This window comes from Lethenteron reissneri, chromosome 41 (genome assembly GCF_015708825.2).
Source record: "Lethenteron reissneri isolate LAM-NWPU_2019-01 chromosome 41, ASM1570882v1, whole genome shotgun sequence".
NCBI classification, from domain to species: domain Eukaryota; kingdom Metazoa; phylum Chordata; class Hyperoartia; order Petromyzontiformes; family Petromyzontidae; genus Lethenteron; species Lethenteron reissneri.
Window position 1 is genome coordinate 9,077,675 of NC_083819.1, and position 25,907 is coordinate 9,103,581.

The window sequence follows — 25,907 nt, forward strand, 5'->3', positions numbered from 1 at the left end:
TGTGTAACGTGTGTGTGTGACGTGTGTGTGTGTCTGTGTGTGTCTGTGCGTGTGTGACGTGTGTGTGTGCCTCTGTGTGTGTCTGTGTGTGTCTGTGACGTGTGTGTGTGACGTGTGTGTGTGTGACGTGTGTGTGTGTCTGTGTGTGTGTGACGTGTGTGTGTCTGTGTAACGTGTGTGTGTGTGTGTGACGTGTGTGTGTGACGTGTGTGTGTGACTTGTGTGTGTGACTTGTGTGTGTGTAACGTGTGTGTGTGACGTGTGTGTAACGTGTGTGTGTGTCTGTGTGTGTAACGTGTGTGTCTGTGACGTGTGTGTGTGTGACGTGTGTGTAACGTGTGTGTGTGTCTGTGTGTGTAACGTGTGTGTGTGTCTGTGTGTAACGTGTGTGTCTGTGACGTGTGTGTCTGTAACGTGTGTGTAACGTGTGTGTGTGTGTAACGTGTGTGTGTAACGTGTGTGTCTGTGTGTGTGTGTGTGTCTGTGACGTGTGTGTCAGTGTGTGTGTGTCTGTGTGTGTGTCTGTGTGTGTCTGTGTGTGTGACGTGTGTGTGTGTCGTGTGTGTGTGTGTGTCTGTGTGTGTGTGTCTGTGTGTGTGTGTCTGTGTGTGTGTGTAACGTGTGTGTGTGTCTGTGTGTGTAACGTGTGTGTGTGTGTCTGTGTGTGTAACGTGTGTGTCTGTGACGTGTGTGTGTGTGTGACGTGTGTGTAACGTGTGTGTGTGTGTGTGTAACGTGTGTGTGTAACGTGTGTGTGTGTGTCTGTGTGTGTGTGTGTGTCTGTGACGTGTGTGTCAGTGTGTGTGTGTCTGTGTGTGTGTCTGTGTGTGTGTGTCTGTGTGTGTGACGTGTGTATGTGACGTGTGTGTGTGTGTAACATGTGTGTGTGTCTGTGTGTGTGTCTGTGTGTGTGTCTGTGTGTGTGTCTGTGTGTGTGAGACGTGTGTCTGTGTGTGTATGTATGTGTGTGAGACGTGTGTCTGTGTGTGTCTGTGTGTGTGTCTGTGTGTGTCTGTGTGTGTGTGTCTGTGTGTGTGTCTGTGTGTGACGTGTGTGTCTGTATGTGTGTGTGACGTGTGTGTATGTGTGTGTGTGTCTGTGTGTGTGTGTCTGTGTGTGTGTGTGTGTCTGTGTGTGTGTGTCTGTGTGTGTGTGTGTCTGTGTGTGTGTGTCTGTGTGTGTAACGAGTGTGTCGTGTGTGTCTGTGTGTGTAACGTGTGTGTGTGTCTGTGTGTGTAACGTGTGTGTGTGTAACGTGTGTGTGTGACGTGTGTGTAACGTGTGTGTGTGTGTGTAACGTGTGTGTGTAACGTGTCTGTGTGTCTGTGTGTGTCTGTGTGTGTGTGTCTGTGACGTGTGTGTCTGTGTGTGTGTCTGTGTGTGTGTCTGTGTGTGTGCCTGTGTGTGTGACGTGTGTGTGTGACGTGTGTGTGTGTGTGTGTGACGTGTGTGTGTGTGTGTGTAACGTGTGTGTGTGTCTGTGTGTGTGTGTCTGTGTGTGTGTCTGTGTGTGTGAGACGTGTGTCTGTGTGTGTCTGTGTGTGTGTGAGACGTGTGTGTGTGTGTCTGTGTGTGTGTAACGTGTGTGTGTGACGTGTGTGTGTGTCTGTGTGTGTCTGTGCGTGTGTGACGTGTGTGTGTGCCTCTGTGTGTGTCTGTGTGTGTCTGTGACGTGTGTGTGTGACGTGTGTGTGTGTGACGTGTGTGTGTGTCTGTGTGTGTGTGACGTGTGTGTGTCTGTGTAACGTGTGTGTGTGTGTGTGACGTGTGTGTGTGACGTGTGTGTGTGACTTGTGTGTGTGACTTGTGTGTGTGTAACGTGTGTGTGTGACGTGTGTGTAACGTGTGTGTGTGTCTGTGTGTGTAACGTGTGTGTCTGTGACGTGTGTGTGTGTGACGTGTGTGTAACGTGTGTGTGTGTCTGTGTGTGTAACGTGTGTGTGTGTCTGTGTGTGTAACGTGTGTGTCTGTGACGTGTGTGTGTGTGACGTGTGTGTAACGTGTGTGTCTGTAACGTGTGTGTCTGTAACGTGTGTGTCTGTGTGTGTGTGTGTGTCTGTGACGTGTGTGTCAGTGTGTGTGTGTCTGTGTGTGTGTCTGTGTGTGTGTCTGTGTGTGTGACGTGTGTATGTGACGTGTGTGTGTGTGTAACGTGTGTGTGTGTCTGTGTGTGTGTGTCTGTGTGTGTGTCTGTGTGTGTGAGACGTGTGTCTGTGTGTGTATGTGTGTGTGTGTGTGTGAGACGTGTGTCTGTGTGTGTCTGTGTGTGTGTCTGTGTGTGTCTGTGTGTGTGTGTGTCTGTGTGTGTCTGTGTGTGACGTGTGTGTGTGTGTGACGTGTGTGTAACGTGTGTGACGTGTGTGTGTGTCTGTGACGTGTGTGTGTGTGTCTGTGTGTCTGTGTGTGTGACGTGTGTGTGTGTGTGTGTCTGTGTGTGTGTCTGTGTGTGTGTAACGTGTGTGTGTGTGACGTGTGTCACTGTGTGTGTCACTGTGTGTGTGTCTGTGTGTGACTGTGTGTGTGTCTGTGTGTGTGTGTCTGTGTGTGTGACGTGTGTGTGTGACGTGTGTGTGTGTCTGTGTGTGTCTGTGTGTGTGTGTGTCTGTGTGTGTGTCTGTGTGTGTCTGTGTGTGTGACGTGTGTGTGTGTCGTGTGTGTGTGTGTCTGTGTGTGTGTGTCTGTGTGTGTGTGTCTGTGTGTGTGTGTAACGTGTGTGTGTGTCTGTGTGTGTAACGTGTGTGTGTGTCTGTGTGTGTAACGTGTGTGTCTGTGACGTGTGTGTGTGTGTGACGTGTGTGTAACGTGTGTGTGTGTGTGTGTAACGTGTGTGTGTAACGTGTGTGTGTGTGTCTCTGTGTGTGTGTGTGTCTGTGACGTGTGTGTCAGTGTGTGTGTGTCTGTGTGTGTGTCTGTGTGTGTGTGTCTGTGTGTGTGACGTGTGTATGTGACGTGTGTGTGTGTGTAACATGTGTGTGTGTCTGTGTGTGTGTGTCTGTGTGTGTGTCTGTGTGTGTGTCTGTGTGTGTGAGACGTGTGTCTGTGTGTGTATGTGTGTGTGTGAGACGTGTGTCTGTGTGTGTCTGTGTGTGTGTCTGTGTGTGTCTGTGTGTGTGTGTCTGTGTGTGTGTCTGTGTGTGACGTGTGTGTCTGTATGTGTGTGTGACGTGTGTGTATGTGTGTGTGTGTCTGTGTGTGTGTGTCTGTGTGTGTGTGTGTGTCTGTGTGTGTGTGTCTGTGTGTGTGTGTGTCTGTGTGTGTGTGTCTGTGTGTGTAACGAGTGTGTCGTGTGTGTCTGTGTGTGTAACGTGTGTGTAACGTGTGTGTGTGTAACGTGTGTGTGTGTAACGTGTGTGTGTGACGTGTGTGTAACGCGTGTGTGTAACGTGTGTGTGTAACGTGTCTGTGTGTCTGTGTGTGTCTGTGTGTGTGTGTCTGTGACGTGTGTGTCTGTGTGTGTGTCTGTGTGTGTGTCTGTGTGTGTGCCTGTGTGTGTGACGTGTGTGTGTGACGTGTGTGTGTGTGTGTGTGACGTGTGTGTGTGTGTGTGTAACGTGTGTGTGTGTCTGTGTGTGTGTGTCTGTGTGTGTGTCTGTGTGTGTGAGACGTGTGTCTGTGTGTGTCTGTGTGTGTGTGAGACGTGTGTGTGTGTGTCTGTGTGTGTGTAACGTGTGTGTGTGACGTGTGTGTGTGTCTGTGTGTGTCTGTGCGTGTGTGACGTGTGTGTGTGCCTCTGTGTGTGTCTGTGTGTGTCTGTGACGTGTGTGTGTGACGTGTGTGTGTGTGACGTGTGTGTGTGTCTGTGTGTGTGTGACGTGTGTGTGTCTGTGTAACGTGTGTGTGTGTGTGTGACGTGTGTGTGTGTGACGTGTGTGTGTGACTTGTGTGTGTGACTTGTGTGTGTGTAACGTGTGTGTGTGACGTGTGTGTGTGTGTATGTGTGTGTGTGACGTGTGTGTGTGTGTAACGTATGTATGTGTAACGTGTGTGTGTGAGACGTGTGTGTAACGTGTGTGTGTGACGTGTGTGTGTGTGTGACAAGTGTGTGTGTGATGTGTGTGTGTCTGTGTGTGTGACAAGTGTGTGTGTGACGTGTGTGTGTCTGTGTGTGTGACAAGTGTGTGTGTGACGTGTGTGTGTAACGTATGTGTGTGTGTGAACGTGTGGCTGTGTGTGACGTGTGTGTAACGTGTGTGTAACGTGTGTGTGACGTGTGTGTGTGACGTGTGTGTGATGTGTGTGTGTGACGTGTGTGTGTGACGTGTGTGTGTAACGTGTGTGTGTGTAACGCGTGTGTAACGTGTGTGTGACGTGTGTGTGACGTGTGTGTGTGTAACGTGTGTGTCTGTGTGTAACGTGTGTGTGTGTGTGACGTGTGTGTAACGTGTGTGTGTAACGTGTGTGTGACGTGTGTGTGACGTGTGTGTAACGTGTGTGTGACGTGTGTGTGACGTGTGTGTGTGTGTAACGTGTGTGTCTGTGTGTAACGTGTGTGTAACGTGTGTGTGTAACGTGTGTGTGTGACGTGTGTGTGTGTGACGTGTGTAACGTGTGTGTGTAACGCGTGTGTGTGACGTGTGTGTGTAACGTGTGTGTGTCTGTGTGTGTGTAACGCGTGTGTGTGACGTGTGTGTGTGTAACGTGTGTGTCTGTGTGTAACGTGTGTGTGTGTGTAACGTGTGTGTGTGACGTGTGTGTGTGTGACGTGTGTGTGTGTGCAACGTGTGTGTGTGTGAGACGTGTGTGTGTCTGTGTGTGTGTGTGTGACGTGTGTGTGTAACGTGTGTGTGTGTGAACGTGTGTGTGTGTAACGTGTGTGTGTGACGTGTGTGTGTGTGACGTGTGTGTGTGACGTGTGTCTGTGTGTAACATGTGTGTGTGACGTGTGTGTGTAACGTGTGTGTGTGTGAACGTGTGGTTGTGTGTGACGTGTGTGTGTGTGTAACGTGTGTGTGTGTAACGTGTGTGTGACGTGTGTGTGTGACGTGTGTGTGTGACGTGTGTGTGTGATGTGTGTGTGTGACGTGTGTGGGTGTGACGTGTGTGTGACGTGTGTGTGTGACGTGTGTGTGTGTAACGTGTATGTAACGTGTGTGTGTGTAACGTGTGTATGTGTGACGTGTGTGTGCGTAACGTGTGTGTAACGCGTGTGTGTGTGTGACTTGTGTGTGTGTGACGTGTGTGTGTGTGTAACGTGTGTGTGTGTTACGTGTGTGTGACGTGTGTGTGCGACGTGTGTGTGTAACGTGTGTGTGACGTGTGTGTAACGTGTGTGTGTAACGTGTGTGTGAACGTGTGTGTGTGTAGTGTGTGTGTGGGACGTGTGTGTGTGACATGTGTGTGTGTGTGACGTGTGTGTGTGTAACGTGTGTGTGTCTGTGTGTGCATCAATGAGTGTGTCTGTGTGTGTGTGAAGTGTGTGTCTGTGTGTGTGTAACGTGTGTGTGTCTGTGTGTCTGTGTGTGTGTGTCTGTGTGTTTGTGTGTACATGTGTGTGTTTGTGCGGGTGGAGGGGGGCAGCTTATTTCGGTATTTCCACCGTGGCACCTGGAGGGGGTACAGCTGGTGGTGGTGCATTTACCAGTGGTCATCTCAGTCGGCCAACCCCATGGCACCTTCAGGGTCTGTCCCGTGACCTCCTGCACCTAGCCTGGCACAGTAGGGGGGTACAGCTGGTGGTGGTGCATCTACCAGTGGTCATCTCAGTCAGCCAAACCCGTGGCACCTGCAGGGTCTGTCCCGAGACCTCCTGCACCTAGCCTGGCACAGTAGGGGGTACAGCTGGTGGTGGTGCATCTACCGGTCATCTCAGTCAGCCGACCCATGGCCACCTGCAGGGTCTGTCCCGAGACCTCCTGTCAGCGAGCCTTCGACACTTCGCGTGGCCTCAAAGTGCACCTAGCCTGGCACAGGCGTCGTGGAGACGTCACCGTCACTTGGTGGGAGGGAGCGGTGGTGTAGTGGTTAGCGCTACGAACCTGGCGGCTCGAGTTCGATTACCGCTCACGGCCAACACCAGTGACGATTATCTGAACCGGTTCTGGGCCCTCGCCTAGGTCAACTCGACCTCAAATGACTACCCGGTGCGGTGTGTAGTAGAACATCGACACCGGGGAGACAAAGGCGGTCGGGCGTGGTTCTGGCCACCTCCCCCTCGTGTACCGTTCCGGCCTTCATTGGCGCTGCTCGCTAAATGCACTTTCCCCAACAGTCTGTTGAAGGCTACAGGGGGGACCTTTGTCTTTGCCGTGCCTAACGGGCTCTTGTGGAACCCACGTGTCTCTGGAGCGTGCCCCGCCCCCCGGGCATGGCCCTCGGGCGCTCTCCGCTGAGTCTTGAGAACGCTGAAGGTGCATCAATGACAGCCCTGTTCTTCACCTGAGGACGGCTGCTTGCGTTGTGGCCGAAACGTCGTGAGAATTTTATTTTATTATGTTTTATTTTTATTATTTCCCTTCTATGTGACTTAACCGAAAGAACCAAGAAGGTGCATCAATAAATTTAGCTGTGACGGTCCCACCTGATGACGGAGACTTGTGTTGCCTCCGAAACGTCGTGATTTATTATTGTATTTCTATTATTTATATTTTTTTATTTTTTTACCGACGTGACTTTACCGAAAAAACCTTGGAGGGTGCATCAATGAGTCTGGCTCTGTGAGTCCCGGTCGCTCGTGCGTGTGTGTGTGTTACGTCTTCTGTCTCATGTCTGTGTTCCGTCTGATGATGATCATTAGCAGCAACAGCAGCCATGGTCAGTCTCTATATATGTGTGCGATGTTGTTGGGAGAATACGATGTGGGGAGCGGTGGCGCAGTGGTTACCGCACTGCGCTGCGAAACCGGCGACCTCGAGTTCGATTTCCCTCTCACGGCCAACACCGGTGGCGATTATCTGAACCGGTCCTGGGCCTCCAACGAGGTCTGCTTAAGTAATTAAGTTTTAAAAAAACATTTCCACGAGGGAGAGACAAAGGCGGCCGGGAGTGGTGCTGACACACCCACCCACCTCGATTACCGTTCTGGACTTTCATCGGCGCTACACACGCTAACAGCACCTGCCACAACAATCTTATGGGGTATCTTTGTCTTTGTATTGATGCGTAAGCGAAGGCACGTGGCAAGTCGTAAATGTTGTCATCGTGCGGTTGTTTCAACCTCGGCGATCCATCCCAACGCTCACGATCCTCATGGTGCCGTAAGCCTCGCCCAATGATCCCCTACGAACCGAGTTGGCTTGACAATAGCGCGCATGCGTTCACATACACACACGTACAGCATTGCATGCGGATACGTAGGGGGGGCTTTTTTTGTTATGAGCGCGTTGTTGAATGTGCGTACTATATGAATGGATAGTGATGATTTATTATGTTACGAATGCGTGCTGACTAGCTGCGTGGCAGGCGCAAACAATAGCTGCCTCGGGGTGGGGGTGGATAAGGAGGTGGTTGTCGGCACTTTAAGCAACAGTGACCAGGGCGGGTGGTTTTATTTGGGTCCCACAGAGCGTGAAGGAGACAAGTGGAATGTCGATTAAATTTGGCAACTCTGATGCAAAACCACCCCACCGAATTTGAGTAAATTTGGCCGCCACCACGCGACACGGCCAACTAGTAAGGGTGGTCACGCAAACAGAACGTGCCAATTCGTCACTAGTGCAGCACACCGGCGTGCAACGACACATTTATATATTTACGCGATCTAACCCAAAAACCTCTATTAGGGATGATATTGGCCGCGAAAGCCTACTACGTGTTAAACGATAATAATGTCATTGACTCTTTCGGAAACAAAAAATCTCGCTCCGAACAAGTAACTGTGATAACACCGGCTGTGGCGACTCTCCCCGTAATCCGGTGCTTTTTTGGTCACGCAGCAGTGTGCGTAGCTACGGAGTGTACAGGCGGTGCAACTGCACCGGCAGCCAGGCGCCCAGGCCATGAAGAGAGGAGTGGACATTGGGACAGGGGACCCACATTGCATTGCTTGCACAAGGGCCCATGCCACGCTACGCTAGTACACCAGTGTCACGCAGATTTGTGAAACTTGGGAACCTGTTGGGTTTGCGAGGTAGCAATGCAGTCTGTTCTCCTATAACGTTGCGTGTTGTTTTCATCGCGCGAATTGGATATAACGCTCAAGTTCAAGTTCATTTATTAGGTATAGCCCTGTGAGCCATTCGGCTCTTGAATTGGGCTCAACCGCAACAAACAAAAAACAAAAACATGAACAAAAAAACATCTTAAAGTGAATATGTGACTGAGTGCAAACAGAAAATCCAAGAAAAGACAGCAAAATATTGCAGAAAAAACACCGTACACCAACGCTGTGTGCAAAAATCCCAGTGGGATGCAAGTCAAACGCGATTGAGCGAACAAAACTCCGTCGCGCGAGTAGAACTAAGCGGTTGTACGGCTGTCTCGGCGTAGCATCACACAAAGCGGGATGCTGCTGGATGCTTCTAGATCCTACCCGCACGCCTCGGTCTTTGTTCGGTCTGCGTACACATCCCATGTGTCATCGCGGACTGTGCTTTACCCTAAGTTTATATGTTACTAGCGGTAAGTACAGACACACACATCGACTTACACACAGACATCGACCCACACACATCAAAACACATCGACTTACACACACACACATATGGACTCACACACACAGACATCGACTTTAGACACACAGACATGGAGTTACACACACACATCGACTCACACACACACATACATAGACTCACACACAAAATGACCTACACACACATATTGACTTACAAAGACACACATATCGACTAAGACACACACACACACATGGACTTACACACACACATGGACCCACGCACACACATCGACTTACACACACACATATCGATGCACACACACACATACATGGACCTACACACACACATATGGACTTACACACACACGTATCGACGCACACACACACACATGGACTCTCACACACATTGCCGTACACACATCGACTGACACACATAGACTCACACAAAAGCACACACATCGACTCACATACGCACATAGAGCCACACACGCACATAGAGCCACACACACATGGACTGACACACACACATGGACTTACGCACACACACACATATACGTCCACACACACATGCACTCACACGCACACATGGACCTATACACACGCAAAGAAATGGACTTACACTGACTGACATGGAGCCACGCACACACAGCGACTTACACGCACGCACATCGACCGACACACACACACACACATATCGACTGACACACACAAACACATCGACTCTCACACACAGACACATCAACTCACACACACGCACATTGGCTCACACACACAGACACATCGACTTACACACACATATCACCGCAGACACGCACATCGACTCACACGCACACATGGACGTAGACACACGCATTATTATTGTTAAAATAAGTAACTTAATTTTCAATTAGTAGTTGTCTACACACACACATACCACGCACACACATTGACTAACACACACATCGACTTATGCACACACACATCGACGGTATGAACTGCTATCACTACAGCAGTGCAAACCGTTTGAGAGCCAAATCCCTCGCAAGCGCGTGAACACAAACAGACAGACAAAGAATGACGTTTATAGGTAAGATTTATTACAACCCGATTTTTCCATACCGCGATGTTCTTCAGGAACACGAAACTACCGCATTATAGAAAAGACTTTACTGAAAGTGGAAATGTAAATCCATCTGTGTGGACCTTTGTGAGCCATCCCAATGTGCGCATGTCATCCAGCGCTGGAGGCGTGAGGGGTTAGCGGATCGCACAAATTCTGTGAAACTCTCTTCTTGTGGGCGTCACGATGCCATACCCTGGCTCGCCAGAAGAAGGCAGTACAGCAAGTAGAACCGTCGCCATCTGTTTCCATCTGCACGGGGATTCGGTGTTGCCCCTCTTACGCGCGTAAACTTTCTCCGCTAGCTCCAGTTTCCTCCCACGTGAGTAATAAACACTTATTATTAATTGGCTGAAAACAGCTTACAATGGAAACCCAATGCAGGACCCTCCTCCTCAAAAAGAGTCATATGGCTCAGGATGGGCTCTCCTGGATAAAAACCTCAAATAAGTACATTTTCTCCACGAACTCCGGGTTCTTCCGCCGTATAACATGCTCCTTCTAAAGGAATTGCCTAAACCGCAAACATTCAAATGCAGTGCCTTCCTGAAAATTGTGCAGAAACTCAGCAAAGCTTTTCATGGATTTATTTGTAAAATGGTTTTGTGTTTCGAGCTGTTGGATCCATTTTCTCTTTGAGGAGTTTTTTTAGGTGGTTACGGGGGGGGGGGGGGAATAGCAGTTGGGCTGGCACCCTGGAGATGATTGATTATAATCTCGGCACCCATCCATGATTAAACCACTTTCCCGCATGAAGCGAGTTCATGGAATTAGACCAGTAACCAATATACAAAAAAACATGTTACGATTAGGCACTGTCAATGAAGATAATGAATTTAAGCTCTTGAGATTTAAGCATTTAATTCGATTCGCATGTAATGAACACCTTGTACGGCATGAAAAACGTGCGCTTGCGGTGACCATGAAGAGGTTCATGGAAGTGACTTCAGAAGTAGTTACGTGATGTTCTTTTCCAGGGAACTTCCTTTTAAAATGTCGTGTCAAGATATGATGGTGATACCGCAATTGTAATACGATGTGTTGTGTTGGGTTAGGTTTAGGTTTGGGTCAAGCTGGGTTGAAGCGAGGTCAGGTTAAAGCCAGGTTGGGTTAAGGCCAGACTTTGGTTTAACCATTTGGGTAGGATGAGGAGCATGCGTGTATGTTGAACTTCTTTTACACCCTACGTAGCCAACGGTGCTGATCGGAGGTGCATGCAACCACTAGCATCTGGGGCAGCAGGGAGAGTGAGGAAGTCTCAGGCGCTTATAATTTTTGGACAGCAAATTTTAAAAAGGAGCTTTCTTTTCGTAAAAAAATCGACAAGAAACCGTGATGTTGACTGGGCCTAGTTGCCGTGTTGTTTTATTTGCAGGTGCCACAATGCCCATCCTGGCCGGGTGAGGAAGGGTTGGGGGGGGGGGGTGATGGGTGCCATGAGGCGGGCACGCTGCTGGCGCGCCCTCGTAGCCGGCCTCATCGTGTCGGCCTGCCTGGGCGCCCTCCTCTACTCTCTGCGGGGCGCGCGACCTCCCTGGATGCTCCCGGCACAACTGCGGTGGCTGACGACCCCAGCACACGAGCAGGTATTGACGGCACTTTACACGTCGGTGGAGTAGGTGGGGGGGGCTGCAGGGGGCTAACCTACCCTGCGGTAAGGGGGGGTTGTGTACGGAGTGCCGGGCGGCTTTTGAGGAGGGCTGTGGACTGGAGCCGAGATGATGCCGCACCTCCGATTAGCACGGTTGGCTACGTACGGTGAGAAATAAATTTAACATATATTTGGGCTGTCCGCCTTTTGGCGTCCTCTGGCCTAACACCGTTTGAGACGAGGCTCAGAGGCTCAAAAGAAAGCTGTCTCTGGTGTTGACCAATTAGTTTCAAGGACAATGCATATATTATCAGAGTACGTTTTTTTGTTTGCATTCTGACCACAAGCATTGTGGTTAATGCAGACATGATTCCTTGTAAAAGGTTTCAGTTTGGTGTTTTAACATCTTAACACCTGTTTTGTTGGCAGAAAAAACAAGGGGGAAACCCCCATTGTCATATTTCGGTACTGGCAAAGGAGATCCCATTACCACGGTTGTCTATCTACAGCAGGGGTCCTCAAACTTACGGCCCGCGGGCCACATGCGGCCCACCGAGGACATTTATCCGGCCCATGGTCACTAATTGGGCTGCGCTTGTGAGCACTAATTGGGCTGCGCTGGTGAGCACTAATTGGGCTGCGCTTGTGAGCACTCATTGGGCTGCGGTGGTGGGCACTAATTGGGCTGCGCTGGTGAGCACTGATTGAGCTGAGGTGGTGGGCACTGATTGAGCTGCGGCGGTGGGCACTCATTGGGCTGCGCTGGTGAATGGTTCAATGGGCCAATTGACTGGACTTGCCCCCCAGGCCTAAGGCTGCCAGCCCTCTCCCGGCTGCGCTTGACTGGCTCTCCCTCCCTCAGCTCCCTCACTTGCCCCTCGGCTCCACTCCCAGTGATATTCCTGTGTGCTGGGGATGTACTGCGATCTGTGAACAAAACTGCAGGTGTAATTAACTTTTTAATGGCACCCGCACCAGTGTGAGCCTGGGGTAAAAGCGGAGTTCCCCCAATCAGACTGCATTGATGGGCAGTGCAGTCTGTATGTCTCTGTGTGGGCAAAGTTATTGCTGGTATATTGTTTTTGTAGCGCTGTATATATATATTGGTATTTTACTAATAGCAATTTTGAGTCCCTAGGAAACAATGATGTCAAGAAAGAGAAAAATTGACTCGGAGTGTAGGATATTCAAAGAACAGTGGACTTATGATTACTTTTTCATGCAGTACAAGGAAAGAGCTGTGTGTCTGATATGCCAGAATATAGTGTCTGTGTTCAAAGAATACAATTTACGTCGACACTATGAAACTCAACATAAAGATAAATATGATTGTTTGGTCGGAGAAGTGAGAAAAGATAAAATATTAAAACTGAAAAATACATTAACAACTCAGCAAAATACTTTTGTGAAGCAGAAGCAGCTAAATATTTCATCACTGCGAGCAAGTTTTCAAGTTGCCAAGCTAATAGCGTGCACTGGCAGACCATTCGTGGAGGGAGAATTTGTTAAAGAATGCCTTCTTTCTGTTGCCAAAGAGATGTGTCCAGAGAAGGCCGATTTATTCAGTACAGTGAGTCTTTCAGGACCTACAATTACACGGAGGATTGAAGAAATGGGAGACAATTTGCATCGGCATTTGCAAAACTCCACTAAAAAACTTTCCTATTTTTCCTTGGCACTCGACGAAAGCAATGATGTTCGTGATTCTGCACAACTTCTAATTTTTATTCGTGGGACGAATGACTATTTTGAAGTCACAGAAGAGTTTGCTGCACTGCAAAGCATCAAAGGAACAACTACAGGAGAGGATATCTATGAAAAAGTTTGCCAAACTGTGAATGGTTTGGAGCTGAACTGGGCTAAACTAGCCAGTGTGACAACTGATGGTGCTCCTAGCATGGTGGGGTCTAAGAAAGGAGTAATTGCTCGCATTAACCAAGAGATGGACAAACATAACCATTCTCATCCAATAGCCATACACTGCCTCATCCACCAACAAGCGCTGTGTAGTAAATCACTGAAGTGGGACTCTGTTATGAAAATTGTGGAATCTTGTGTTAACTTCATTAGAGCTCAAGCACTAAACCACAGACAATTTCAGGAATTTCTGTCTGAACTAAATGTTGACTATGAAAATGTTCTGTACCACACAGAAGTCCGTTGGCTGAGTCGAGGGAGAGTTTTGAAACGTTTCTATGACTTACTTCCACAGATTACAGCTTTTCTGCTTTCAAAAAACAAAAAAGTACCAGAGCTCAATGATGCAGAATGGAAATGGCACCTTGCCTTTCTGACAGATGTAACAGAGCTACGCAACAGTTTCAATGTGCAACTTCAAGGAAAGGGGATGCTCATCTGTGATATGCAATCACATGTCAAAGCATTTGAAGTCAAATTAGGCCTCCTCATCAAACAAGTTAAGGAGGAAAACTTCTGCCATCTCCCCACAACTCAAAATCTGTTAGCGGAAAAAACATTGGTTGCAATTCCCAAACAAAACATGTGTGGATTCACTGGAAAAATTGCAAAAGGAGTTCCAATTTAGATTTAAAGAGCTTCATCTCCATGAACAGGACATACAGCTTTTCCGTAACCCATTTTCTATTGACATTGAAAATGTGGATACAATTTACCAAATGGAACTGGCTGAACTGCAGAATTGTGACTATCTGAAAGACGCATTCAAGTCAAGCAGCCTTCATAATTTCTATCCATCTCTCCCCTCTGAGACATATCCTCATCTCAGGAACCATGCACTCAAAATGGCAACCATCTTTGGCAGCACTTATGTCTGTGAACAGACTTTTTCCAGAATGAAACATTTGAAATCTCCAACCAGATCTAGACTAACGGATGCACACTTGCATCACTTGTTACGACTAGCAGTGACAAATATGGAACCGGACATTGACCATCTCATTAGCCAAAAGCAGGCCCATAGTTCCCATTGAAATACTGGCAAGTTTGTTGATTTAACTTTACTTGTTCTTCATTTTAAATATTGTATTTGTTCCCGTTTTGTTTCTTCACTTCAAAATAAGATATATGCAGTGTGCATAGGAATTTGTTCATAGTTTTTTTTTTACTATAGTCCGGCCCTCCAACGGTCTGAGGGACAGTGAACTGGCCCCCTGTTTAAAAAGTTTGAGGACCCCTGATCTACAGTTTCGTTTAACACGTCGGGGATCTGTGATTAAATTCCAGTCTCAGATTTTAATTCACCTTCAACCCACCCCGAGATTACTTCAGTAATCTGTGATAGATTGAATGCGCTGTTAGTTTTTATTTTGGCTGTGAATGGTATGTATTCGTCATCAATCATTATCAATCCACCACGTTATTGCTATCTCTCCCGGTCTTGCCAGATTGGGTTTAGGCTAAATCGGGTTTATACGAGGGAAGGTTTAATCTCCATTGGGTTTAGGCTAAATCGGGTTTATACTAGGGGAGGTTTAATCTCCATTGGGTTTAGGCTAAATCGGGTTTATACTAGGGGGGGTTTAATCTCCATTGGGTTTAGGCTAGATCAGGTTAATACTAGGGGAGGTTTAAGCCCCATTGGGTTGAGACTAAATGGGGTTTTCAGCATCTGGGTGGCGTGAGAAGAAGAGCCGGGAAGTCACGTGTAGTTGTTGACGAGCACTACAGCTCATATTGGCGACCCACAAATGTCCGGCGTGGGCTGCCGTGCAGATGGAGAGCGGTCCCCTGGTGAGCCGTACCGCTGTTCGTGTGCGTGCGTGCGTGCGCTTCATCAAGACCGTAGTAACTACATTTGTTTAGTTTTTTACCAGGTAAGGCCCACTGAGCTACATAGTTCTTGTGCAGAAGTGACCTGGCCACACATGATAGCCCGGCGTAGTGGCTTATTACGTGGAAATGTATAGCAGCCAAATACTCTAAACACGTGTTTCTAAATGTAAAGGGGGAAACTGGAGGACCCGGAGAAAAGTCCACGTGAACACGGGGCGAGAGACACGCAAACTCCTAATATACAGCAGCAGCAGGCTTCAGGGTCAGGATCGAACCCACGACCTCCTGCATACCAGGCGAGGTAGTTAACATCTCGCCACCGTGGCGCCCAGAACATGGGGGCAGACAGGAGTTGCCTCTGTCTGGGCACACACAAGTTTGTGTTGCTGGTTGTAACCACAAGCGGGTTTAATCTTAGCAACAAAATACATTCCTAAAATAACTGTTCATCGTTAGTTCTTCATTTGGCCAGATGGCGCACTGCTTAGACCATCATAAGGTTGTAACGATCATCACGACATGGTCGATAAATTGAGTACCGATGTCTGAGAAGTCATATGGACAGACTAGCCCCCCCACCATCATCACAATGGATAACATCCACCACTAACTTCAGAACCGCCAACAGATTGTTAACACCTAAGGTGGACACCTGCTCAACCACATTATACCGACTTCAGACTCTTGTATAATTCCCTAGCCTGTTTGTATGTATGTTGAACTTCTTTCACACCGTACGTAGTTTACTGATTTCAATTAACGATGACGCATTCCCACTTCAACAGCTCCACCTTTGAGACAAATCACTTCCCCAGTGCTAACATGCATTAAAATCCCACTCGCCAAATAAACGCAGACAAAGCGCTGCTATTATTACGCATATGGAGAAGCAATAACGGCGAGTTAGGCTGAGACTGCAAAGGCTGTAGCCGCGGTTCATGGGCAGGGAATGTGCTGAGAGGTGGAGAATGAGAGGGGCAGATGCATGCGGGGGGCTGCAGGGTTCAGAAATCAACCACACGTGTACACACGAAAGGCGGGTCACAGGCAAGTCTCACCCCGACAGCACCGCACAGGAAATTGACACCACCCCACACATGCACAGGCAGTCTGCATACCAGGCAGACGGACAGATGCCTTGCCACACGCGCACCAGACACATACACACAAGACAAAGATCCCCCGTATAGCCTTAACAGACTTTTTGGGGCAAGTGCTGTTGGCGAGCATAAGGCCGGCACTGCACACGAGGGGGTGGGTGACCAGCACCACACCCGGCTGCCTTAGTCTCCCAAGTGGTGATGTTTACACACCGCACCAGGTACTCATTTGAAGCTGAGTCGACCTAAGGAACGCTCAAGACCGGTTTAGATAATTAGATCGACAATCATCACCGGTGTTGACCGTGAGCAGGAATCGAACTCGGGTCGCCGGGTTCGTAGCGCAGCGCGCTAACCGATGCGCCACCGCTCCCCACATATACACACGTACGCACCAGTGTAAGACAAAGATCCCTAATTTTTGCTTATAGGCCACAGGGGCAAGTGTTGTTAGTGATGGGTGGCCCGCTACCAAACGCAGCTGGCTTTGTATCCCCATGACTGATGTTTAGACAGTGCACCAGTTCCTAATTCAATTCTGAATCGAACTAGGGGGCGTCCCAGGACAGGCTCCGATACCGCTCGCGGCCGATATTATCCGTTACCGGTAATTGAATTCCAGTCGCAGGGATTTTGAGCATTACACTGCACCACTGCTAAGCAGCGGCGGTGTCACGGGTCTTGTCCTAAGCTGGTGTACCCATAGGCCACGTGACGTGTCGAATGCTTGCTGGCAGGAGGTCACAGGACAGACTCAGGCGTTATGTGTTTACTGAGATAGCTGACAGATGCACCGCACTGTGTTTTAGCTCGCCAGAGCTCTGCGTGCTCTTGTTGAGCCGAGACCCTCCGCCTTGCCCCCATCTGCCCATGAGCCTCCTCTACAGATGCCAGTTTCGTCACTGCTGGATTTAGTGGTCGGCAAATCCAATCCGCTCAACATTTTTCAGCACAACATTAACCCGTCTCTTTTTGAGCCCGTACCGCACCCATTTAACACCTTTTATCCGGTCAAACAGCAACTACTTTGGGCATGCAATGGCTGGGCACGCAGGCTACTTGAAACGCACATGTTTTTTTCACGCACATGCACTTACACATTAAAGACAAAGATATACACGTATGTTGAACTTCTTTCACACCGTACGTAGTACGTTGCCAACCATGCTAGTCGGAGGTGCGGGGGGGGAGGAAAATAAACTGAATACAAAAAGCAGTTCTAAAGAAATAATTTTTTTAAGATCTCCCGTACAACTGTATAACCATGAAGGGGATGAGTGTCTGCCGGTGGCGCTGGTGTGGCACCCGTGAGGGGGGGGGGAGGGTCTAAACCACCACACCGTGCCCCATCACTTTATTTTTCTCTCTTTCTCATCGATGATGTGTACACGGTGCACCAGGCACTCGTTTAACGAGTCAATCCAGGGGAAGGAGGCCCACGGGAAGTTCAGGTGGCAATTTGTCAATCGATGTGCGTGGCGAGTAGTCGAGCAGAGATCGCAAGCGCAGTAGGCAACCTGCTGCACTGTCAGCCCGTAGAGGCACGCACACAGCACGCACTGAACTACAGAGCTCTTTGTCAGACTCTTAGGTTTTTTTTTACTCATAGGTTTTTTTTCGGTAAAGTCACGTAGGTAAAAATAAATAATAAAAATAATATAAATAATCATAATAGAGATAAAATTAAAAATCACGACGTTTTGGAGGCAACACAAGTCTCCGTCATCAGGTGGGACCATCACAGCCAGATTTACTGTATCAAGTGAGGCAAAATTCCAAGATGCAGGTTCTTAAATACAAGTTAAGTGGGGGGGAGGGGCTTATCTGAATGTAGTAGCCAATGAATGGAACGTGTTGGGGGGGAGTGGGCGGGGCTGAAAGAGAACAATGGGTGCACATGTTGTCGTTTTACCCAGTGTTGGTTGACAATCCAAATACAAAAAGGACAGTACTGTTAAACGCTGGGGATGTCAACACTCGGTAAAGTAGAATAGTACCTGTCAAATAAGATGGTCCAAATATGTGTCGTTAAATCTCTTTGTCAGAAGTGACCTGGCCATCACAAATGATCGCTCACCAAAGTGGCTTATCACGTGGACAGTTACAGCAGCCAATTGCTCCTAAACGCGCACGTTGATGCTAAGTGTGGAGGGGAATACCGGAGGACACTAACTCGATCCCACTGCACGCCAGAGGTCGCAAACGGGTTTTGATTCTTTACCCATACCCATATCCGGCCGCACCAGGGTCGCAAATGGGTACCCGTACCCGTACCCTACCCGATACCTGGCTACCCGTACCCGGCCGGGTATCGGGTACGGGTACCCGATTGCGACCTCTGCTGCACGCTCATCAGTGGTACTCGGTTGTGCCGCCCTTCGCAGTCAGTCGCCTCACGGAATCACGATCGGAAAGGTCACACGTGTAAGCAGCACATCAATTTCATCATCGTCGTTTCTGAAGCTTCAAGAAACTTGCGTGACGCATTGTTAGGAGCGAGTCCGCCATGCTCGTCTTGTGGGTTTGCTTGTCCCCGCCACGGGAATGTGGAGTTTGCACCCAAGTGCTCGGTCGCCTCCGATGGAGGTGAGCGTCGCCCCCCTCTCGTTTGAGCAAAAGGTGGCAGCACTGTGACTTGGTGAGGGATTTGCCAAAAATTCTCAATGCAGGAACCCCTCCTGAAAAAAAGAGTCTTGAGACTCGGTGAGGTGTTTTTTCTTCCCCCCCCCCCCCCCCCCCAGATATCAAACCTCTCCAGAGCCTCCCAGGGATAATGACCGCAATACGCAACGACCCGACACCAGTGTTACCAGTGGTAGTACCTATTTTATTGACCGAGGAACGATGATGATGTTGATTGGCTTAAGACCAAGGTTACGATTTCGTAACGTTGTGATTCTGAGCCGGGTTCTCTGACCGTACACAGCTGCACACTGCCAGATAATGTAAATCTAATTAACGCTAACACTCGGGATCAGCGTCCCTCTATTTATAAAGAAGAAAACCAGCGAGGGTTCGTGTTGTGTTTCGCTGCCGAGAGGTTGCAAATAATTCATAAAGCGGCTGCATTACCCAGTCGCTGACTAAAGCGATATCCTGTTTCCTTTACGGAGGGAGTGCGACGCGGTCAGGTGAGACGGGGACATTCTGGAGGAACAGGCATATGAAGGCCATTTTGGGTATATTGAACAAAGGTTTTTTTTACATTTACAGGCAGGCAACGGCAAAATATATAAATTAGGAATTGATGACAAAATTGGGTATTTTGTAAACAGATATGACATTCGTCAAATAGATAACCGGACAATGTGTGTCCTTCATGTGTCTGTCTGTACAAATAAACACACTAATTATTGATTACACCACCCATCAGCCGCACGGCCTCCTGGGACTTCATAATTTCAGCAGCATCAGCTCTGGACAAGCACGCTCTAGGCCGGTTTTGACGTGCGTCGGTAACGGTATGACCTTAGATCAATCACAGGAAATGCTGGTGAAGCTAGCACCATCGCTTTCTAGGACCACTATCCACCAGCTGTTGCGGCAATTAACAACTTGACCTTCAAGGATCGCTCTTTTTAAATCCTTTATATTAAGTTCACTTGCTTGCTTGCTTGCGCGCTTACGACCATGCAAATCTTTCGGTCGTTTTTTAACCCACTTCCCGTGATCCAATCGAGCTGACATTTTGCACACAGACTCGTTGTGCGTGACAATTTATTTTCGTGAAATTTTTTTTCCAAAATTTTCCACTTTTTAGGAAAAAATTTTTGTCATATTTTATTTAAAATACCAATGGGAAAAAAATGAAACTCTTACTCAAGAAAAACAGAAATGAATAATAAAATAAAACCGATGCCACGCATATAAAGAATTTATAGTGAAAAACTTTGTTTTTACGGGTAAATTTTTTTTCAGTCTCGTTGCCACAGTCTGGCTTCAGGCCATCCGCCTTGTTGCTGACCTGTAGGTGCCACACTCCCAGTGCCGGGCTTGGGAACCAGCCCTCCTCCACCATGCACACCGTGTCCCAAGCCCATCGCAAACCTCCTCCCGATTACTTCGACAACACTTTGCTACTACATTCTGCTCCAAATTTCCGAAGTTTGCATAATTTCACCATTGAAATCAAAGGCCTGAAGTTTTTATCGTAGCAAAATATGGTTAAAGATACATTTAACAGAATCGACAAGGGTAAAAATGATAACTCTTAGGCCGCTAAGCCAATTGACATTTTGGACCAATCTTTTCCCACGGAATTTGTGTGAAGCAGACGAAGAACCCTGGAGCTGTTTTCATTTTCTCAGTCACAACAGCAGGGCCCAGGAAACAATTGAATGCCTGTGCGTCATTCGGCAAGATCTCTGAGTGAATACCGTGAAGCCATTCGGGCACATTGAGATGAGAGGAAATGCAGTGCATTGATAGTGGAGGGAAACTGAGGGACACAGGAAGAGAGTGATGTGTTACGGAGGGGAACAGAGCGGACGCAGAATAACACTGAGAAAATGGGTTCGATTTTGGAAATTGAAGGCGCATTGATAAAGAAAGTGAATGGTTTTGTGAACTTTCACAAGAGAGACATGATGCTTCAGCAGAGGAGAGTGATGAGACATTGAAGCAGAAGCGGGACAATGAAACGAGGATGACATTAGCACAGCAAAGAATGCATCGTGAGGATTGAGACGAGAAATGCAACACGGCGTCGCATTGACATGATAAATTAGGCATACACAGAGAGGGAGACATTCAGAGGAAGATTGCCCTGTAATAACGAGCGAGGCGATGCATTGGCGAGATAGGCGGGCGAGCGAGGTGAGCTTTTGTAAAGGAAGCAAAGAGAGAGAGAGACGGCATTGAGAATCAAATTGAGATAGAAGGTTGTGCACGTTGAGGGGAGAGAGATGAAAGGGAGGAGACACATGGGTGATTGTAGTCAGTGTTGGGTAAAACCCATTTCAAGTAATTTCTTGTTGTATCAACAAATTACAAAGTAAATGACAAGTAATTTGTTCCTGCAAGTGTCGGGTTCCGGGTTCATCTCCGCCCAAAAGGCGAAACTGAAGAAACAAAGCGGAGCAGTGAAGGGAGGGATGCAAGTTGTGATGGATGAGCAACAAGGGGATTCCAGAAACGTGGAAGACTTTTTTTTTTACCAAAGAGAGTTTGAGCAAATGGAGCTTTTGTAGGAATAAGGAGGCACTTCTGAGGCCATGGGCGGGGGGAAAGAGGAACGAAGTGCGCCTTCATCTTCTTGGTTCTTTCGGTAAAGTCACGTAGAAGGGAAGCAGCCGTCCTCGGGTGAAGAACAGGTCTGTCTCCCAGACAGACCAGTTCTTCACCTGAGGACGGCTGCTTGCGTTGTGGCCGAAACGTCGTGAGAATTATTTTATTCTTTTTTATTTTTATTATTGTATTACTTCCTTTCTACGTGACTTCACCGAAAGAACCAAGAAGATGAATCCCTGCAGTCACGAAAGCTTTAAATCGAAATTTAAGTGGGTCTTTACGTAAAATGGCAACTTTGTTTTAAAAGGACTTTGAATATGAATACAGCCCTGGGGGGTAGCTGGAGAGACCAGGTAATGCTCGACTAAAGATTGCATCACGAGGTAAATGGTCGGCTAAATATTGTTGTAACACGTAGGTTTCCGCGACCAATGTCAATAAAAAAAAGGTTTGTTGGGTTAAAAGATCGAGTAAATATAAATGTGTCGATAAAGCCGCCACCGCCGACACAGCTAATTCGTAGGGTTGGTCACGTAAACGAAACGTACCAAAGTTACTACTTCAGCACGTGGGTTTACTCTCCATATTTACGCAATCGAACCCACAACAAAGACACCTTTATTATAAAAATTGTATCACCAAATAAGGGGCCGTCCATAAATGACGTCACGCACCTAGGGGGGGGGGGTCAGACATTTGTGACGATGTGTGACGATGTGTGACGAGGGGGGGGGGGTTTAGAAATGTGACGTCACATCAAAATGTGCAATTTTAAATAAATATAGACAACACGTTCTACTTAATTAAATAGACTTTTTAATAAATGTTTTCTCCTACAACATCAGAGTGCAGCGCCACATTAAATACGCACTACAATGACAATAGTTTAAATCGATTTGAAGCATGTTATATTTTCAAAATGGAAATATGGTTTTGGGGTTGGGGGGGGGCAGATCTTTGTGACGTCATATTTGAGGGGGGGTCTGACTTTTTGTGACGCCGTGTAACGAGGGTGGGGGGTAAAAAATCGTCCAAAATCGCGTGACGTCATTTATGGACGACCCATTAACATAAAGAAGCTAAAACACTATCACCGTCTAGGTGATTACTAATTTCAACGCTTTTTTAAATCCTTTATATTAAGTTCACTTGCGCGCTTGCTTGCTTGCTTACGACCGTGCAAATCTTTCGGTCGTTTTTAACCCACTTCCCGTGATCCAATCGAGCTGATATTTTGCACACAGACTCGTTGTGCGTGACAATTTATTTTCGTGAAATTTTTTTCCATAACTTTACACTTTTTAGGAAAAAAAAATTATATTTAATTACCAATTGCTTAATGGTGGCAGGCAATCGTCTGACCCATAGGTGGCAGCCATCTCAAGCCAGAGGACGAGAGGACTCTAGCCGCCACGCATATAAAGGATTTATAGTGAAGAACTTTGTTTTTACCGGTTAATTTTTTACCCTTTTAAACCCCGGGGCTAGGGCACCGATGTCAAACCGGGGGTGGCTTTCAACTGTAGCGCTCATTGGGGAGGAGAGGCGAAGGCACTCCTGGTGTGTAGCCAGGCAAGTGGGAGGCTGACCACGAGGCATAAGGCCTCACAGCAGGGGATGGGGGATGGTTCACCCACAGCTCCACAGTTTCCCCACCCAGGCAGTCACTCCCGGATTCTCCCAAAAACGTTGCAGGTTCATTTCAGACAATCTTTGGCGAGGCTGGGAGATCCCAGTTCACTCCCAGCCTTTAATTGACACTTGCCAACCTCCTCCCGCCCACGATGGCTTCTGTCTGCCTCCGAAGGTTGCAGACGACCCATGGCCCCTTCCAGAAAGTCTCTTCAGCCACCAGAAGACAGCAAATGGCTTCTGCCATCAGGGGCACCACGGTGGCTAGGAGATGTTAACTACCTCGCCTGGTACACAGGAGGTCGTGGGTTTGATCCCATCCCTGACGCCTGTTGCTGTATATTTGGAGTTTGCATGTCTCTCTCCCCCCGTGGTCGCGTGGATTCTTCTCCGGGTCCTCACGTTTTTCCCTCCACTTTTAGAAACACGCATTTACAGTATTTGGCTGCTATAAATGTCCACGTGAAAAGCCACTTCGTTGACCTTTCATTTGCAGCCAACGTCGCATCTGAAAAAAGATAGATATATATTGCTCAGTGGGCCCTACCTGCTACAATAAACCTTGTTCATTTCAGTTTAGACTCGACCAAAGCAATCTTACTTCTGGATGCTACGGCTCGACGCCGATATTTGTTTACATTTTCTACGTCCTTCATTCATTCATTAAAACCACAAAATCTCTGCCGACTCTTCCAGGAGAGTCCCCACACCTCCGACGATCTTGGCCATGGGGCCGTAGGATGCGGGGACTGGACAGGCAGGACGCCGCACTGTATCCAGGTACCACTTGTCGCCACGTTTGTTGCACAATTGTCGACGTACTGCGAGACGTAATAAGTATAACCCGTAAAAACAAAGTTTTTCACTCTAAATCCTTTATATGCGTGGCGGCTAGAGTCCTCTCGTCCTCTGGCTTGAGATGGCTGCCACCTATGGCTCAGATGATTGTCTGCAGTATTAAACAATTGGTAATTAAATATTTAATTTGTTTTCCCTAAACAGTGTAAAATTTTGGAATTTTTTTTCACGAACATTAATTGTCTCGCACAACGAGTCTGTGTGCAAAATGTCAGCTCGATTGGATCACGGGAAGTGGGTTAAAAAAACGACCGAAAGGTTTGCACGGTCGTAAGCAAGCAAGCAAGCACGCAAGCAAGCGAACTTAATATAAAGGATTTAAAAAGGTACGAACTCATCTTCTTGGTTCTTTCGGTAAAGTCACGTAGAAGGAAAATAATAAAATAATAAAAATAAAACATAATAAAATAATTCTCACGACGTTTCGGCCACAACGCAAGCAGCCGTCTTCAGGTGGAGAACAGGTCTGTCGAGGAGACAGAGTCGAAAAAAAAGGTACGAACTGATCGTTTTAGCGTCGCCGTCAAGTTTCACATTTGGTGGAAATCATTCCCGACAAAGAAATTGCGAGTGGGTGATTGTCGGAGGAAAGTGTCGAGTCCATCAGCTTGGTTTGAGAGTGATGCCTAGCGGACAGAATGGCACAGTGGTGACCACTCATGGCTGACGTGAAGATGGACTTTGGTTCGATTCGCAGCTGGGGTGCCTGTCCTTCCCTACTGGCCCACATCACCCCCTCGTGTACTGTGTTGACCTTAATGTGCACTCTTAATGTGCACTTAACATGTACTCCTTATTAAGCAGCACTTGCCCCAACACTCCGTGAGGAAAAACAGGGAGCCTTCGTCTCTGAGTGTTCGCGTGTGTCTGTGTGCACATGTATAGGTGCTCGCTAACAGTACTTGTTCCGACGGGGGAAATCGTTGTCTTTGTGCACATGCATCTGTGCGTACACGTGTTCCACATGTGGGCGGTTAGTCCAGTGGTTGGCCCACTGCACTCTTGACCCAGTGCCATGAGTTCAATGCCTGCTCATGGCCAACATCGGCGACAAACATCTGAACCGTTCTTGGGGCTCCCGTAGGTTGACTCGGCACCACGGTGACGAGGAGATGTTAACTACCTCGCCTGCTACACAGGAGGTCGTGAGTTCGATCCCGACCCTGACGCCTGCTGCTGTATATTTGGAGTTTGCGGTGTCTCTCTCATCACGGTGGCTAGGAAATGTTAAGTACCTCGCCTGCTACAAAGGAGGTCGTGAGTTCGATCCTGACCCTGACGCCTGCTGCTGTATATTTGGAGTTTGCGGTGTCTCTCTCATCATCATCACGGTGGCTAGGAGATGTTAACTACTTCGCCTGCTACACAGGAGGTTGTGAGTTCGATCCCGACCCTGACGCCTGCTGCTGTATATTTGGAGTTTGCGGTGTGTCTCTCTCATCATCACGGTGGCTAGGAGATGTTAACTACCTCGCCTGCTACACAGGAGGTCGTGAGTTCGATCCCGACCCTGACGCCTGCTGCTGTATATTTGGAGTTTGCGGTGTCTCTCTCATCACGGTGGCTAGGAAATGTTAAGTACCTCGCCTGCTACAAAGGAGGTCGTGAGTTCGATCCTGACCCTGACGCCTGCTGCTGTATATTTGGAGTTTGCGGTGTCTCTCTCATCATCATCACGGTGGCTAGGAGATGTTAACTACTTCGCCTGCTACACAGGAGGTTGTGAGTTCGATCCCGACCCTGACGCCTGCTGCTGTATATTTGGAGTTTGCGGTGTGTCTCTCTCATCATCACGGTGGCTAGGAGATGTTAACTACCTCGCCTGCTACACAGGAGGTCGTGAGTTCGATACCGATCCTGACGCCTGCTGCTGTATATTTGGAGTTTGCGGTGTCTCTCTCTCATCATCATCACGGTGACTAGGAGATGTTAACTACCTCGCCTGCTACACAGGAGGTCGTGAGTTCGATCCCGACCCTGATGCCTGCTGCTGTATATTTGGAGTTTGCGTGTCTCTCTCTCATCATCATCACGGTGACTATGAGATGTTAACTACCTCGCCTGCTACACAGGAGGTCGTGAGTTCGATCCCGACCC

General features: G+C 48.1%; 1 protein-coding gene across 2 annotated transcripts in view; it reads left to right on the forward strand.

Moving 5' to 3' along the window:
* The window catches only part of LOC133352676 (polypeptide N-acetylgalactosaminyltransferase 16-like), a 63,955-nt gene that overhangs the window by 3,861 nt on the left and 34,187 nt on the right, over window positions 1-25,907 (forward strand). The window contains exons 2-3 of one of the 2 annotated variants that reach the window (XM_061568471.1): window positions 11,023-11,233; window positions 23,649-23,732. In XM_061568471.1, coding sequence (XP_061424455.1) covers window positions 11,075-11,233; window positions 23,649-23,732 — 243 coding nt within the window. In that variant the 5' untranslated portion in view covers window positions 11,023-11,074. The remainder of the gene's footprint in view (window positions 1-11,022; window positions 11,234-23,648; window positions 23,733-25,907) is intronic. The other variant, XM_061568473.1, reaches the window with a different exon arrangement.